The 13,103-nt window shown below is 39.7% G+C and overlaps 1 protein-coding gene across 1 annotated transcript in view; it reads right to left on the bottom strand.

The window, feature by feature from the left end:
• dok6 (docking protein 6) overlaps positions 1-12,297 on the bottom strand; it is a 62,626-nt gene extending 50,329 nt beyond the window's left edge. Inside the window, exon 1 of the mRNA XM_060861777.1 lies at positions 12,129-12,297. Within this exon, the coding sequence (XP_060717760.1) occupies positions 12,129-12,194 (66 nt within the window). The 5' untranslated portion in view covers positions 12,195-12,297. The remainder of the gene's footprint in view (positions 1-12,128) is intronic.
• Between the last annotated feature and the right edge of the window lie 806 nt (positions 12,298-13,103).

Genomic DNA, 13,103 nt, shown 5'->3' with positions numbered 1-13,103 from the left:
TGTGTAGTTTAGTGTTGTGTGTAGTTTAGTGCTGTGTTATTGTGACTGTTGTGTGTAGTTTAGTGTTGTGTGTCGTTTAGTGTTGTGTGTCGTTTAGTGTTGTGTGTCGTTTAGTGTTGTGTTGTTGTGACTGTGTTGTGTGTAGTTTAGTGTTGTGTGTAGTTTAGTGTTGTGTTGTTGTGACTGTGTTGTGTGTAGTTTAGTGCTGTGTGTAGTTTAGTGTTGTGTTGTTGTGACTGTGTTGTGTGTAGTTTAGTGTTGTGTGTCGTTTAGTGTTGTGTTTTCATGAGTGTGTAATTTAGTGCTGTGTTATTGTGACTGTGTTGTGTGTAGTTTAGTGCTGTGTTATTGTGACTGTGTTGTGTGTAGTTTAGTGTTGGGTTATTGTGACTGTGTTGTGTGTAGTTTAGTGTTGTGTTATTGTGACTGTGTTGTGTGTAGTTTAGTGCTGCGTTATTGTGACTGTGTTGTGTGTAGTTTAGTGTTGTGTGTAGTTTAGTGTTGTGTGTAGTTTAGTGTTGTGTTATTGTGACTGTGTTGTGTGTAGTTTAGTGCTGTTATTGTGACTGTGTTGTGTGTAGTTTAGTGCTGTGTTATTGTGACTGTGTTGTGTGTAGTTTAGTGCTGCGTTATTGTGACTGTGTTGTGTGTAGTTTAGTGTTGTGTGTAGTTTAGTGCTGTGTTATTGTGACTGTGTTGTGTGTAGTTTAGTGCTGTGTTATTGTGACTGTGTTGTGTGTAGTTTAGTGCAGCATTATTGTGACTGTGTTGTGTGTAGTTTAGTGCTGTGTTATTGTGACTGTTGTGTGTAGTTTAGTGCTGCGTTATTGTGACATTGTTGTGTGTAGTTTAGTGCTGCGTTATTGACTGTGTTGTGTGTAGTTTAGTGTTGTGTTATTGTGACTGTGTTGTGTGTAGTTTACTGTTGTGTTATTGTGACTGTGTTGTGTGTAGTTTAGTGCTGCGTTATTGTGACTGTATTGTGTGTAGTTTAGTGCTGCGTTATTGTGACTGTGTTGTGTGTAGTTTAGTGTTGTGTGTAGTTTAGTGCTGTGTTATTGTGACTGTGTTGTGTGTAGTTTAGTGCTGCGTTATTGTGACTGTATTGTGTGTAGTTTAGTGCTGCGTTATTGTGACTGTGTTGTGTGTAGTTTAGTGTTGTGTGTAGTTTAGTGTTGTGTTATTGTGACTGTGTTGTGTGTAGTTTAGTGCTGCGTTATTGTGACTGTGTTGTGTGTAGTTTAGTGCTGTGTTATTGTGACTGTGTTGTGTGTAGTTTAGTGTTGTGTTATTGTGACTGTGTTGTGTGTAGTTTAGTGCTGCGTTATTGTGACTGTGTTGTGTGTAGTTTAGTGCTGTGTTATTGTGACTGTGTTGTGTGTAGTTTAGTGCTGTGTTATTGTGACTGTTGTGTGTAGTTTAGTGCTGTGTTATTGTGACTGTGTTGTGTGTAGTTTAGTGCTGCGTTATTGTGACTGTGTTGTGTGTAGTTTAGTGTTGTGTGTAGTTTAGTGCTGTGTTATTGTGACTGTGTTGTGTGTAGTTTAGTGCTGCGTTATTGTGACTGTGTTGTGTGTAGTTTAGTGCTGTGTTATTGTGACTGTGTTGTGTGTAGTTTAGTGTTGTGTGTAGTTTAGTGTTGTGTTATTGTGACTGTGTTGTGTGTAGTTTAGTGCTGCGTTATTGTGACTGTGTTGTGTGTAGTTTAGTGCTGTGTTATTGTGACTGTGTTGTGTGTAGTTTAGTGCTGCGTTATTGTGACTGTGTTGTGTGTAGTTTAGTGCTGTGTTATTGTGACTGTGTTGTGTGTAGTTTAGTGCTGTGTTATTGTGACTGTTGTGTGTAGTTTAGTGCTGTGTTATTGTGACTGTGTTGTGTGTAGTTTAGTGCTGTGTGTAGTTTAGTGTTGTGTTGTTGTGACTGTGTTGTGTGTAGTTTAGTGTTGTGTGTAGTTTAGTGCTGTGTTATTGTGACTGTTGTGTGTAGTTTAGTGTTGTGTGTCGTTTAGTGTTGTGTGTCGTTTAGTGTTGTGTGTCGTTTAGTGTTGTGTTGTTGTGACTGTGTTGTGTGTAGTTTAGTGTTATGTTGTGTGTAGTTTAGTGCTGTGTGTAGTTTAGTGTTGTGTTGTTGTGACTGTGTTGTGTGTAGTTTAGTGTTGTGTGTCGTTTAGTGTTGTGTTTTCATGAGTGTGTAATTTAGTGCTGTGTTATTGTGACTGTGTTGTGTGTAGTTTAGTGCTGTGTTATTGTGACTGTGTTGTGTGTAGTTTAGTGTTGGGTTATTGTGACTGTGTTGTGTGTAGTTTAGTGTTGTGTTATTGTGACTGTGTTGTGTGTAGTTTAGTGCTGCGTTATTGTGACTGTGTTGTGTGTAGTTTAGTGTTGTGTGTAGTTTAGTGCTGTGTGTAGTTTAGTGTTGTGTTATTGTGACTGTGTTGTGTGTAGTTTAGTGCTGTTATTGTGACTGTGTTGTGTGTAGTTTAGTGCTGCGTTATTGTGACTGTGTTGTGTGTAGTTTAGTGCTGCGTTATTGTGACTGTGTTGTGTGTAGTTTAGTGTTGTGTTGTAGTTTAGTGCTGTGTTATTGTGACTGTGTTGTGTGTAGTTTAGTGCTGCGTTATTGTGACTGTGTTGTGTGTAGTTTAGTGCTGTGTTATTGAGACTGTGTTGTGTGTTAGAGTTAGTGTTGTGTGTAGTTTAGTGTTGTGTTATTGTGACTGTGTTGTGTGTAGTTTAGTGCTGCTTAATTGTGACTGTGTTGTGTGTAGTTAGTGCTGTGTTATTGAGACTGTGTTGTGTGTAGTTTAGTGTTCGTGTATGTGACTGTGTTGTGTGTAGTTTAGTGTGCGTTATTGTGACTGTGTTGTGTGTAGTTTAGTGCTGTGTTATTGTGACTGTGTTTGTGTGTAGTTTAGTGCTGTGTTATTGTGACTGTTGTGTGTAGTTTAGTGCTGTGTTATTGTGACTGTGTTGTGTGTAGTTTAGTGCTGCGTTATTGTGACTGTGTTGTGTGTAGTTTAGTGTTGTGTGTAGTTTAGTGCTGTGTTATTGTGACTGTGTTGTGTGTAGTTTAGTGCTGCGTTATTGTGACTGTGTTGTGTGTAGTTTAGTGCTGTGTTATTGTGACTGTGTTGTGTGTAGTTTAGTGTTGTGTGTAGTTTAGTGTTGTGTTATTGTGACTGTGTTGTGTGTAGTTTAGTGCTGCGTTATTGTGACTGTGTTGTGTGTAGTTTAGTGTTGTGTTTTCGTGACTGTTGTGTGTAGTTTAGTGTTGTGTGTAGTTTAGTGCTGTGTTATTGTGACTGTTGTGTGTAGTTTAGTGCTGCGTTATTGTGACTGTGTTGTGTGTAGTTTTAGTGCTGTGTTTTGATGTGTGTGTAGTTTAGTGTTGTGTTATTGTGACTGTGTTGTGTGTAGTTTAGTGTTGTGTTATTGTGACTGTGTTGTGTGTAGTATAGTGCTGTGTTATTGTGACTGTGTTGTGTGTAGTTTAGTGCTGTGTTATTGTGACTGTGTTGTGTGTAGTTTAGTGCTGCGTTACTGTGACTGTGTTGTGTGTAGTTTAGTGTTGTGTTATTGTGACTGTGTTGTGTGTAGTTTAGTGCTGTGTTATTGTGACTGTGTTGTGTGTAGTTTAGTGTTGTGTTATTGTGACTGTGTTGTGTGTAGTTTAGTGTTGTGTTATTGTGACTGTGTTGTGTGTAGTATAGTGCTGTGTTATTGTGACTGTGTTGTGTGTAGTTTAGTGCTGTGTTATTGTGACTGTGTTGTGTGTAGTTTAGTGCTGCGTTATTGTGACTGTGTTGTGTGTAGTTTAGTGCTGTGTTATTGTGACTGTGTTGTGTGTAGTTTAGTGCTGTGTTATTGTGACTGTTGTGTGTAGTTTAGTGCTGTGTTATTGTGACTGTGTTGTGTGTAGTTTAGTGTTGTGTGTAGTTTAGTGTTGTGTTGTTGTGACTGTGTTGTGTGTAGTTTAGTGCTGTGTGTAGTTTAGTGTTGTGTTGTTGTGACTGTGTTGTGTGTAGTTTAGTGTTGTGTGTCGTTTAGTGTTGTGTTTTCATGAGTGTGTAATTTAGTGCTGTGTTATTGTGACTGTGTTGTGTGTAGTTTAGTGCTGTGTTATTGTGACTGTGTTGTGTGTAGTTTAGTGCTGTGTTATTGTGACTGTGTTGTGTGTAGTTTAGTGCTGCGTTACTGTGACTGTGTTGTGTGTAGTTTAGTGTTGTGTTATTGTGACTGTGTTGTGTGTAGTTTAGTGTTGTGTTATTGTGACTGTGTTGTGTGTAGTATAGTGCTGTGTTATTGTGACTGTGTTGTGTGTAGTTTAGTGCTGTGTTATTGTGACTGTGTTGTGTGTAGTTTAGTGCTGTGTTATTGTGACTGTGTTGTGTGTAGTTTAGTGCTGTGTTATTGTGACTGTGTTGTGTGTAGGTTAGTGCTGTGTTATTGTGACTGTGTTGTGTGTAGTTTAGTGCAGCATTATTGTGACTGTGTTGTGTGTAGTTTAGTGCTGTGTTATTGTGACTGTGTTGTGTGTAGTTTAGTGCTGCGTTATTGTGACATTGTTGTGTGTAGTTTAGTGCTGCGTTATTGTGACTGTGTTGTGTGTAGTTTAGTGTTGTGTTATTGTGACTGTGTTGTGTGTAGTTTAGTGTTGTGTTATTGTGACTGTGTTGTGTGTAGTTTAGTGCTGCGTTATTGTGACTGTGTTGTGTGTAGTTTAGTGTTGTGTTATTGTGACTGTGTTGTGTGTAGTTTAGTGTTGTGTTATTGTGACTGTGTTGTGTGTAGTTTAGTGCTGTGTTACTGTGACTGTGTTGTGTGTAGTTTAGTGCTGTGTTACTGTGACTGTGTTGTGTGTAGTTTAGTGCAGCATTATTGTGACTGTATTGTGTGTAGTTTAGTGTTGTGTTATTGTGACTGTGTTGTGTGTAGTTTACTGTTGTGTTATTGTGACTGTGTTGTGTGTAGTTTAGTGCTGCGTTATTGTGACTGTGTTGTGTGTAGTTTAGTGTTGTGTTATTGTGACTGTGTTGTGTGTAGTATAGTGTTGTGTTATTTTATCAGTGCTAGATGTGATATTCAAACTTTGGAATCTACTTTTTTAAAGACAAACATTGCTCTTTTACAGATTTTTGGGACAGAATCTCGTCCCTGATCCTTCTGGGTCTCTAGGGTGAAAATAAAAAGGGAACTAATTAACAGATAGAAACTACACAGTAAGGAGGGTGAACTGAAAACTGATATATTAGTAAATAAAGCAATAAAAACCCTGATTATGCCCATCTAGTTTAAAAACTACAAAATATGGAAATTGTCTTAAAAGGGGGGCAAATAGTTTTGCAAGGCACTTAGTGTCTATATATAATATATAGAAGGAATTAAAATGACATCATCTTCATGGCTGACCATTATTACTATCTGATATGAACAACAAAATAAACCACGTGTCTGCCAAAACTTACCAAAAGCTTCTAAAAACATCTGAGTTAAAATTTTGGTGGCTCAGGTTTGGAAAATGGAAATGTTTAGATCCTGCACATCTGCATTTTAGAAATGTCTTCAAATATCATGGCACTAAATGGCCAGCGATACTTGTGCATTAATGCCTTAGGTAAAGAAAAACAGAAGAGCAGAAGTGCAGCTGTTCTTCAGGTGACTGAGAATGTCGAGGCAGGACGTGATCAGACTGTCAGAGAGAAAGGTCTGTCCGCAGCCACATTGAGGGATATTATGGTAGACTTGCAGTGCATAAACCCCTCATTACAAAGACGAATGCACATTTGAGAGTTCAGTGGTGCAAAAACCACAGGCACTGAACTACCCAGAGGTGCCAAAAAAAAAAAAAAAAAAGTTCGGGTCAGATGAGTCATCCTTCGCTATATTCTCTACAAGTGCGAGAGAGTGTATGTGTGGCGTTCGTCAAAACGGTCTGAATGCTGTCTTCTGACTGCTCAACTTCATCCTTTATCGAAAGCTTTTCTGTCCTGATGGGAGTGGTCTCGTCCAGGATGACCCCGCCCCTAACCGCAAGGCATGCAGGCTCAGTTAATGGTTTGATGAGCATGAAAGTGATGTCAATTATATGTCATGTCAAAGCCTTTACAATCACCAGATTGGTCTCGGTCTAAACGAGCTTTTGGAGCGACGTGTTAGACACCAACACCATCATCAAAACATTAGCTGAAGGAAAATCTTTTTTCGCCGTTATAATAGATTTCCAGAGACTTGTATATTGTTTGAAGCTGTTCTGGGAGTTCATTATGGTCCAACATCTTACTAAGCCACTTTCACATTTACAGAGAGGAGAGAGAGAGAGAGAGAGAGAGAGAGAGAGAGAGAGAGAGAGAGAGAGAGAGAGAGAGAGAGAGAGAAAGGAAACAAGTGAAAGAGATATAAGATAGATAACACAATAGAGGAAAGTCCATGTGGCAGAGAGACACAGGGCAATGAGAGAGACAGTGGCAGAATATGAGGCAGGGATAAAAAAACACCATCCAAGACAGAATGGGAGAAAACCAGATCAGAGTGGAAAAAAATCTAAAAGAAGGATAGAGAAATAGAAGCAGAGAGACAGACAGAATAAGAGAGAAAACAATAGAAGGATACAGAGGAAGAGCATGAGGGTGTGAGAGAACTGGAAAATGAGAGCCTTGAGAAAGAAACAGACCAAAAAAAAAACTACAGGGTAAAAAGAATGAGAGAAAGAACAAGAATAACCACCTTCCAACATTTAGATCAACCTCTGAGCGTCTGAGATCTAAATCTGAGATTTAGGTTCTGATGATTTTGCAACTCAAACTGTACAGCCTACTTTTGTTCTGCTGAATTTGCCAAAAAATGGCTTTAAAACACAAACCTTTCCTTAGTGCTAGATAACGTTATATATAAACTATAAAAACCCCTTAAACAAAATGACGACGCATAGATTTTCCATCATTTCTTCTCCTTCTCAGTTCTCTTACGTGAAGTAAACACTGCATCGATGTCCAAAATTAAGCTGATCGATTGAATTAAGTGATATGTATGTTATCGTTTCTTTACTAACAACTTAATCTTGAGTTACGTTCAAAAAATACAGTGCTGTAAGTCACCAGTAGGCATTCCTACAACTACTGGTTGCCATAGCAACATTCATCGCTGGGTGGTACAACTAGCATGTGTGACAAAAAAAAATCAGTTCCCTTCCTGCTATAATGAAACACTCTAGAGGGAGATTTGGTGTTTGTATAGAAACCTCAGCATTGTATATCTGCATCATATCGTACCGTCTTCCCTCCCACTGGGAGCCGCTCCGTATTCGCATAACGTTCAACTTTTCTTTTACTTTGTCGCCTCATTGGACACGCCCACATTTAGTGGAATAAGGTTGCAGTCGCTTGAAAGTCGCCAGCAAGTGAAAGTTGATTTAAACGCTGCAACGCTCTGTATTAACGATCTGATTCTTACGTTACACTTCTAACTTGCTTACTTTCCGGAAGTCTCCAGTACCTTTGTAGCTGAGGTAAAGCTGTTCCTTTCCTGAGGTAAAGTTTTCTGGAAGGAGGACTTTACGTTTATCGAAATTAGCTGCATTCTGTCGTTTTAACTAATTAACTTCAACGTAGAGAAACACATAGTGGACGATAAAGGAACAATTGTTAATAGCAGTTCTACTGTAAGACCTAACTTGTTTAACAGCTTTTTCAATTTATTTAACTATAAACAAAAAATAAATTTACAACATGTGGGTGTCTCTTAGCTGTGAAAAAAAAACCCATTCCTGTTATTAAAGAATAACTCTATGCTGTTTTACATCATCCCATCATAGACTTCTTTACTGTTACAGCACTCCCTATGGGGATGCGGTAGCCTAGTGGTTAAGGTGTTGGATTGCCAAAGGGAAGGTTGCGAGTTCAATTTCCCCCAGGCTGCCACCGCTGAACCCCTGAGCAAGGCCCTTAAACCTCAATTGCTCGGTTGTATAAACAAAATTAGATTTATGGTTAGTCGATCAGAATTAGGACATATGCTGTAAATATAATGATGTTTTATTTAAATATTAGCCAGCTAGCATGAATAACCGATAAAGTCATCTACTATTACTGTACTAGTAAACTTCTTATTGATTTATGGCAGAAAAAAACTCAATAAATAGTCAATTTATTGCTGTAAGTCATTGACATTTCTATTAAAATCCTTTTAGCCATTAAGCACAAGTTTCCTTTTAATGTCAAAATTGTTGCTAAAAAAATCCCTTTTCGTTCTTCATTTTTTTAAAAGTGATATAAGCCAAAAAATAATATAAATAGTATATCAACATAAGCTATCTGTGAAATTAAGGCTAAACGTATATAACCTTGTATGAGGCAGAATGGCTTCTAAGGCTGGACTAAACCATTAGAAGTTGGGGGGAGGCTAAAACAAAGTTGACCCAATGCTGCAGAAAAGATTCACTGCTTTTGGGGATGTATCCAAAACTAAGTAGTTATATTCTGTCTTTAGCAACGAAGTGTTGAAATCACAAACTGTTCGATCCAATGCAACAAAAATAAAAAGGGATAATCTTTGGATATCACCCCCTCAATACACACACCTGGTTCTGCCTCAGTGGAATTGTCCTTCTCTTGCTCTTTTAAAATCTACCTTCGGTTCAGTTGACTCCTGGCTTCTGTGTACCTTTTTGTTTACGCTTGAAAAACAGCAATTTTCTCCCTGTTGTCCCAAATGGTCAAAGCAACACAGCAGCCTTTTTTTCATTTGCATAAAGTTGAAACTTTTTGTTCCTTTGCTCACTTATTCACAGCTCTCCCCATTAATAATGAACAGGCATTGAAATCACCCAAAGTCTCGGTGACAGAAACATTATTTTTTTTGCACCACGTTTCTCAGCCGCGGACAAGTTCGGGCCACCGAAGATGCCGCCATGGTGTTTTTTTTTTTTTCCCTTGCCCTGACATTTTTATTATATAGCTTTGCAGACTATAAATGTCTTCTCTGCATCCATCTGTGGCATGAATATAGAGCATCCTCTTTTACAGCAGAGTAATGAAATGGACATTGAATGTGGGTCAGGATGGAGAAAGCTGCATAAAGCTGGATTAACATGACTAAGCTGAGTTTAGCCGCTGTAGATATCTGATATATTACGATTTGGGCTGTTGCAGTGGATTAAAACATGTTAATGTGATTGCTTCTGAATGGTTCAGATATAAGAGAAGTGCAGAAGTTTACAGCCAAATTTGTAAACAAGCTTTTTATTTGCTTTGAGATTTTTTTGCAAAATATTAATTTCCTGCAGTGAGAACTTCCTGCTTCTTCTTACACGCTATAGCTGATCCTGCAAGAAAAAAATCCAGACTAAAAGCTGAACAATATAATGATATGATACAGGAACTGACTGGACCTTTCAAACTAGATCGTTTCCATTCTTTATTTTCCTTTATATCCTTTCTTCATAAAATACTTTCATTTTTCTTTTTATTAATGTTGGTCAGAAATGAGTGGACTAACGAAGCCCACACTGTACAGTGAGGGAAAAAATGATTTGATCCCCTGCTGATGTTGTACATTGGATGTCAGGGACAAGATCTTAGACCTACACAAGGCTGAAATTGGCTACAAGACCATCGACAATCAGCTTGATTATTCGCAAATACAAGAAGACACACAAAATAACTGTCAATTTCCCTCAGTCTGCTGCTCCATGCAAGATCTCACCTCATGGAGTTTTAAGGATCATGAGAACGGTGAGGAATCAGCCCAGAACTACATAGGAGGATCTTGTCAATGATCTCAAGGCAGCTGGGACCATAATTGGTGACACACTACACCATGAAGGACTGAAATCCTGCATTAAAAGCACCTGTACAGGCCCTTCTGAAGTCTGCCAATGACCATCAGAATGATTCAGAGGAGAACTGGGTGAAAGTGTTGTGGTCAGATGAGATCAAAATCAAGCTCTTTGGCATCAACTCAACTCGCCGTTGTGGAGGAGAAGGAATGTTGCCTATGACCCCAAGACCAACCATGGAGATGGAGAGGAGAGAAGAAAGGAGACAAGACGGGAGAGGAGAGGAGAGGAGAGAGGAGAGGAGACGAGAGGAGACGAGACGAGAGAGGAGAGGAGAGGAGAGGAGAAGAGAGGAGATGAGAGGAGACGAGAGAGGAGGGGAGAGGAGAGGAGAGGAGAGTGATAGATATAAAAAGTAAAGAAACAAATGAAGAGTGATGGGGAAGGGTATTAAAAGGGAAGGAAGGAAGGAAGGAAGGAAGGAAGGAAGGAAGTGATGAGAAAAAAAGGGATGTACAGTAGAGGGATGTGGAAGGTATTGTTTAAGGAAGAAAGGGAAAATGAAGAGAGGATCTGTATTGTGTGGTGTGTGTTTTATTTATTGTATTTGTGTTGTGTTTTCTGTGTTGTGTTTTCTGTCCTGTGTTGTGTTGTCTGTCCTGTGATGTGTTGTCTGTCGTGTTGTGTTCTCTGTGCTGTGATGTGTTGTCTGTTCTGTGTTGTCTGTCCTGTGTTGTGTTGTCTGTCCTGTGTTGTGCTGTCTGTCCTGTGTTGTGCTGTCTGTCCTGTGTTGTGCTGTCTGTCCTGTGTTGTGCTGACTGTCCTGTGTTGTGCTGTCTGTCCTGTGTTGTGCTGTCTGTCCTGTGCTGTGTTGTTTGTTCTGTCCTGTGCTGTGTTGTTTGTTCTGTCCTGTGCTGTGTTGTTTGTTCTGTCCTGTGCTGTGTTGTTTGTTCTGTCCTGTGCTGTGTTGTTTGTTCTGTCCTGTGCTGTGTTGTCTGTATTGTGCTGTACTGTCTGTCCTGTGCTGTGTTGTGTTGTCTGTCCTGTGCTGTGTTGTGTTGTTTGTTCTGTCCTGTCCTGTGTTGTCTGTCCTGTGCTGTGTTGTGTTGTCTGTCCTGTGCTGTGTTGTCTGTCCTGTGCTGTGCTGTGTTGTCTGTCCTGTGCTGTGCTGTGTTGTCTGTCCTGTGCTGTGTTGTGTTGTCTGTCCTGTGCTGTGTTGTTTGTTCTGTCCTGTGCTGTGTTGTTTGTTCTGTCCTGTGCTGTGTTGTTTGTTCTGTCCTGTGCTGTGTTGTTTGTTCTGTCCTGTGCTGTGTTGTTTGTTCTGTCCTGTGCTGTGTTGTTTGTTCTGTCCTGTGCTGTGTTGTCTGTATTGTGCTGTACTGTCTGTCCTGTGCTGTGTTGTGTTGTCTGTCCTGTGCTGTGTTGTATTGTCTGTCCTGTGCTGTGTTGTGTTGTCTGTCCTGTGCTGTGTTGTATTGTCTGTCCTGTGCTGTGTTGTTTGTTCTGTCCTGTCCTGTGTTGTCTGTCCTGTCCTGTGTTGTCTGTCCTGTCCTGTGTTGTCTGTCCTGTCCCGTGTTGTCTGTTTAGCTGTTTGTTTTGTGCTGTGTTGTTTGTGTCGTCTATAGTGTGCTCTGTATTTTGCTGTCTTTTGTGTTTGTTAATTTCTCGTCTCATGCTGTACGTTGTGTTGTGCTGTGTTTTGTCTGTTCTGTGTTGTTTTGTGTCAGTAAATCTGATCCAATATCAACCTCAGCTCAGTTTTCCTCTAACGTTGACACTCTCTATCACTCACACACACACACACACACACACACACACACACACACACAATAATTCATATCCAAACCTGAACATCTTCTTAATCCCTTAAAGCCTTAAAATTAAAAGTATGAAACACACCCACACACACACACCCATCCTCACACACACACACACACAAAGACAGATTAGAGCAGAAACAGGACTTAACCCAAAAACAAGTGAGTGAAAGTGAGTAGAATAAGTTTGAATGTAAAGTGAGTGGAGCTGCAGTATGAAGCCGTGAGGTTTAATACTGACCTGCTGGGACCTGCCTGTTGTGTTTGTCCCACTTTCACATCAGCACCAAAATACAACACATAACAAACCCACAGACAAACACAGCTGGACCGAGAACAAACACAAGCACTTAACGACTTCATGTTGCTACTTTATGTCTCCTAGAAGTCTCAGAAATCCTTCTGCATCTCAGATACTCAGGCACGACACGCTGGGGCTTTTATTTCTGCCTCTGCGGGAGCATTTTAAAGCCTTTTACATCCAGATGCTGCCAGAAACATTAGTGAGCAAAATCTCAAAGACAGAAAGACCAAACTTACCCCCAGCTTCTTACTCCGGATCCTCACATAGCCCTGCTTCACAATGTCGTTAAAGTTGGAAGCCATTGAAAGATTTTATTCAGATATTTATTCCGCTGTTCCGCTCGTTAAGTCTGGGAGAAGAAGTGAGAGCAGCATCCAGTGCCTCAGACAGCCGGCTCGGCCTGTACCATCTCCTCACAGAGAGGGGGGTGCAGCGTACAGGCTACCGGTTTCATTCAGCACACCCTTTCCAGGACCGTGCCATTCCATCGAGGTAATAATAATAATAATAATAATAATAATAATAATAATAATAATAATAATAATAATAATAATTCGTGCTAAACCTTCACACAGTACCAGTACCAGTCTAACGGAATATGTAATGAAATTAAAAATTATTTAAAAAAGAATTATTGCGATATAATTTAATACAAATAGCATTTTAATAAATAAATAAATAAATTAACAGATTTTTAATAATAATAATAAGAAGAAGAAGAAGAAGAAGAAGAAGAACAACGATAGTATTATTATTATTGTTATTATTAATATTAATATTAATATTAATATTATTATATCCTTATAATAATAATCATATTCATTCTTCTTCTTCTTCTTCTTCTTATTATTATTATTATTATTAGTATTATTATAAATATATTCATTCATTCATTCATCTTCTACCGCTTATCCGAACTACCTCGGGTCACGGGGAGCCTGTGCTTATCTCAGGCGTCATCGGGCATCAAGACAGGATACACCCCGGACGGAGTGCCAACCCATCGCAGGGCACACACACACACACACACACACACACACACACACACACGGGACAATTTTTCCAGAGATGCCAATCAACCTACCATGCATGTCTTTGGACCGGGGGAGGAAACCGGAGTACCCGGAGGAAACCCCCGAGGCACGGGGAGAACATGCAAACTCCACACACACAAGGTGGAGGCGGGAATCGAACCCCGACCCTGGAGGTGT

This window comes from Tachysurus vachellii, chromosome 25, assembly GCF_030014155.1.
Source record: "Tachysurus vachellii isolate PV-2020 chromosome 25, HZAU_Pvac_v1, whole genome shotgun sequence".
Taxonomy (NCBI): Eukaryota; Metazoa; Chordata; class Actinopteri; order Siluriformes; family Bagridae; genus Tachysurus; species Tachysurus vachellii.
The sequence above is the reverse complement of the archived record's forward strand: the minus strand, read 5'-3'. Positions and strand labels throughout refer to the sequence as shown.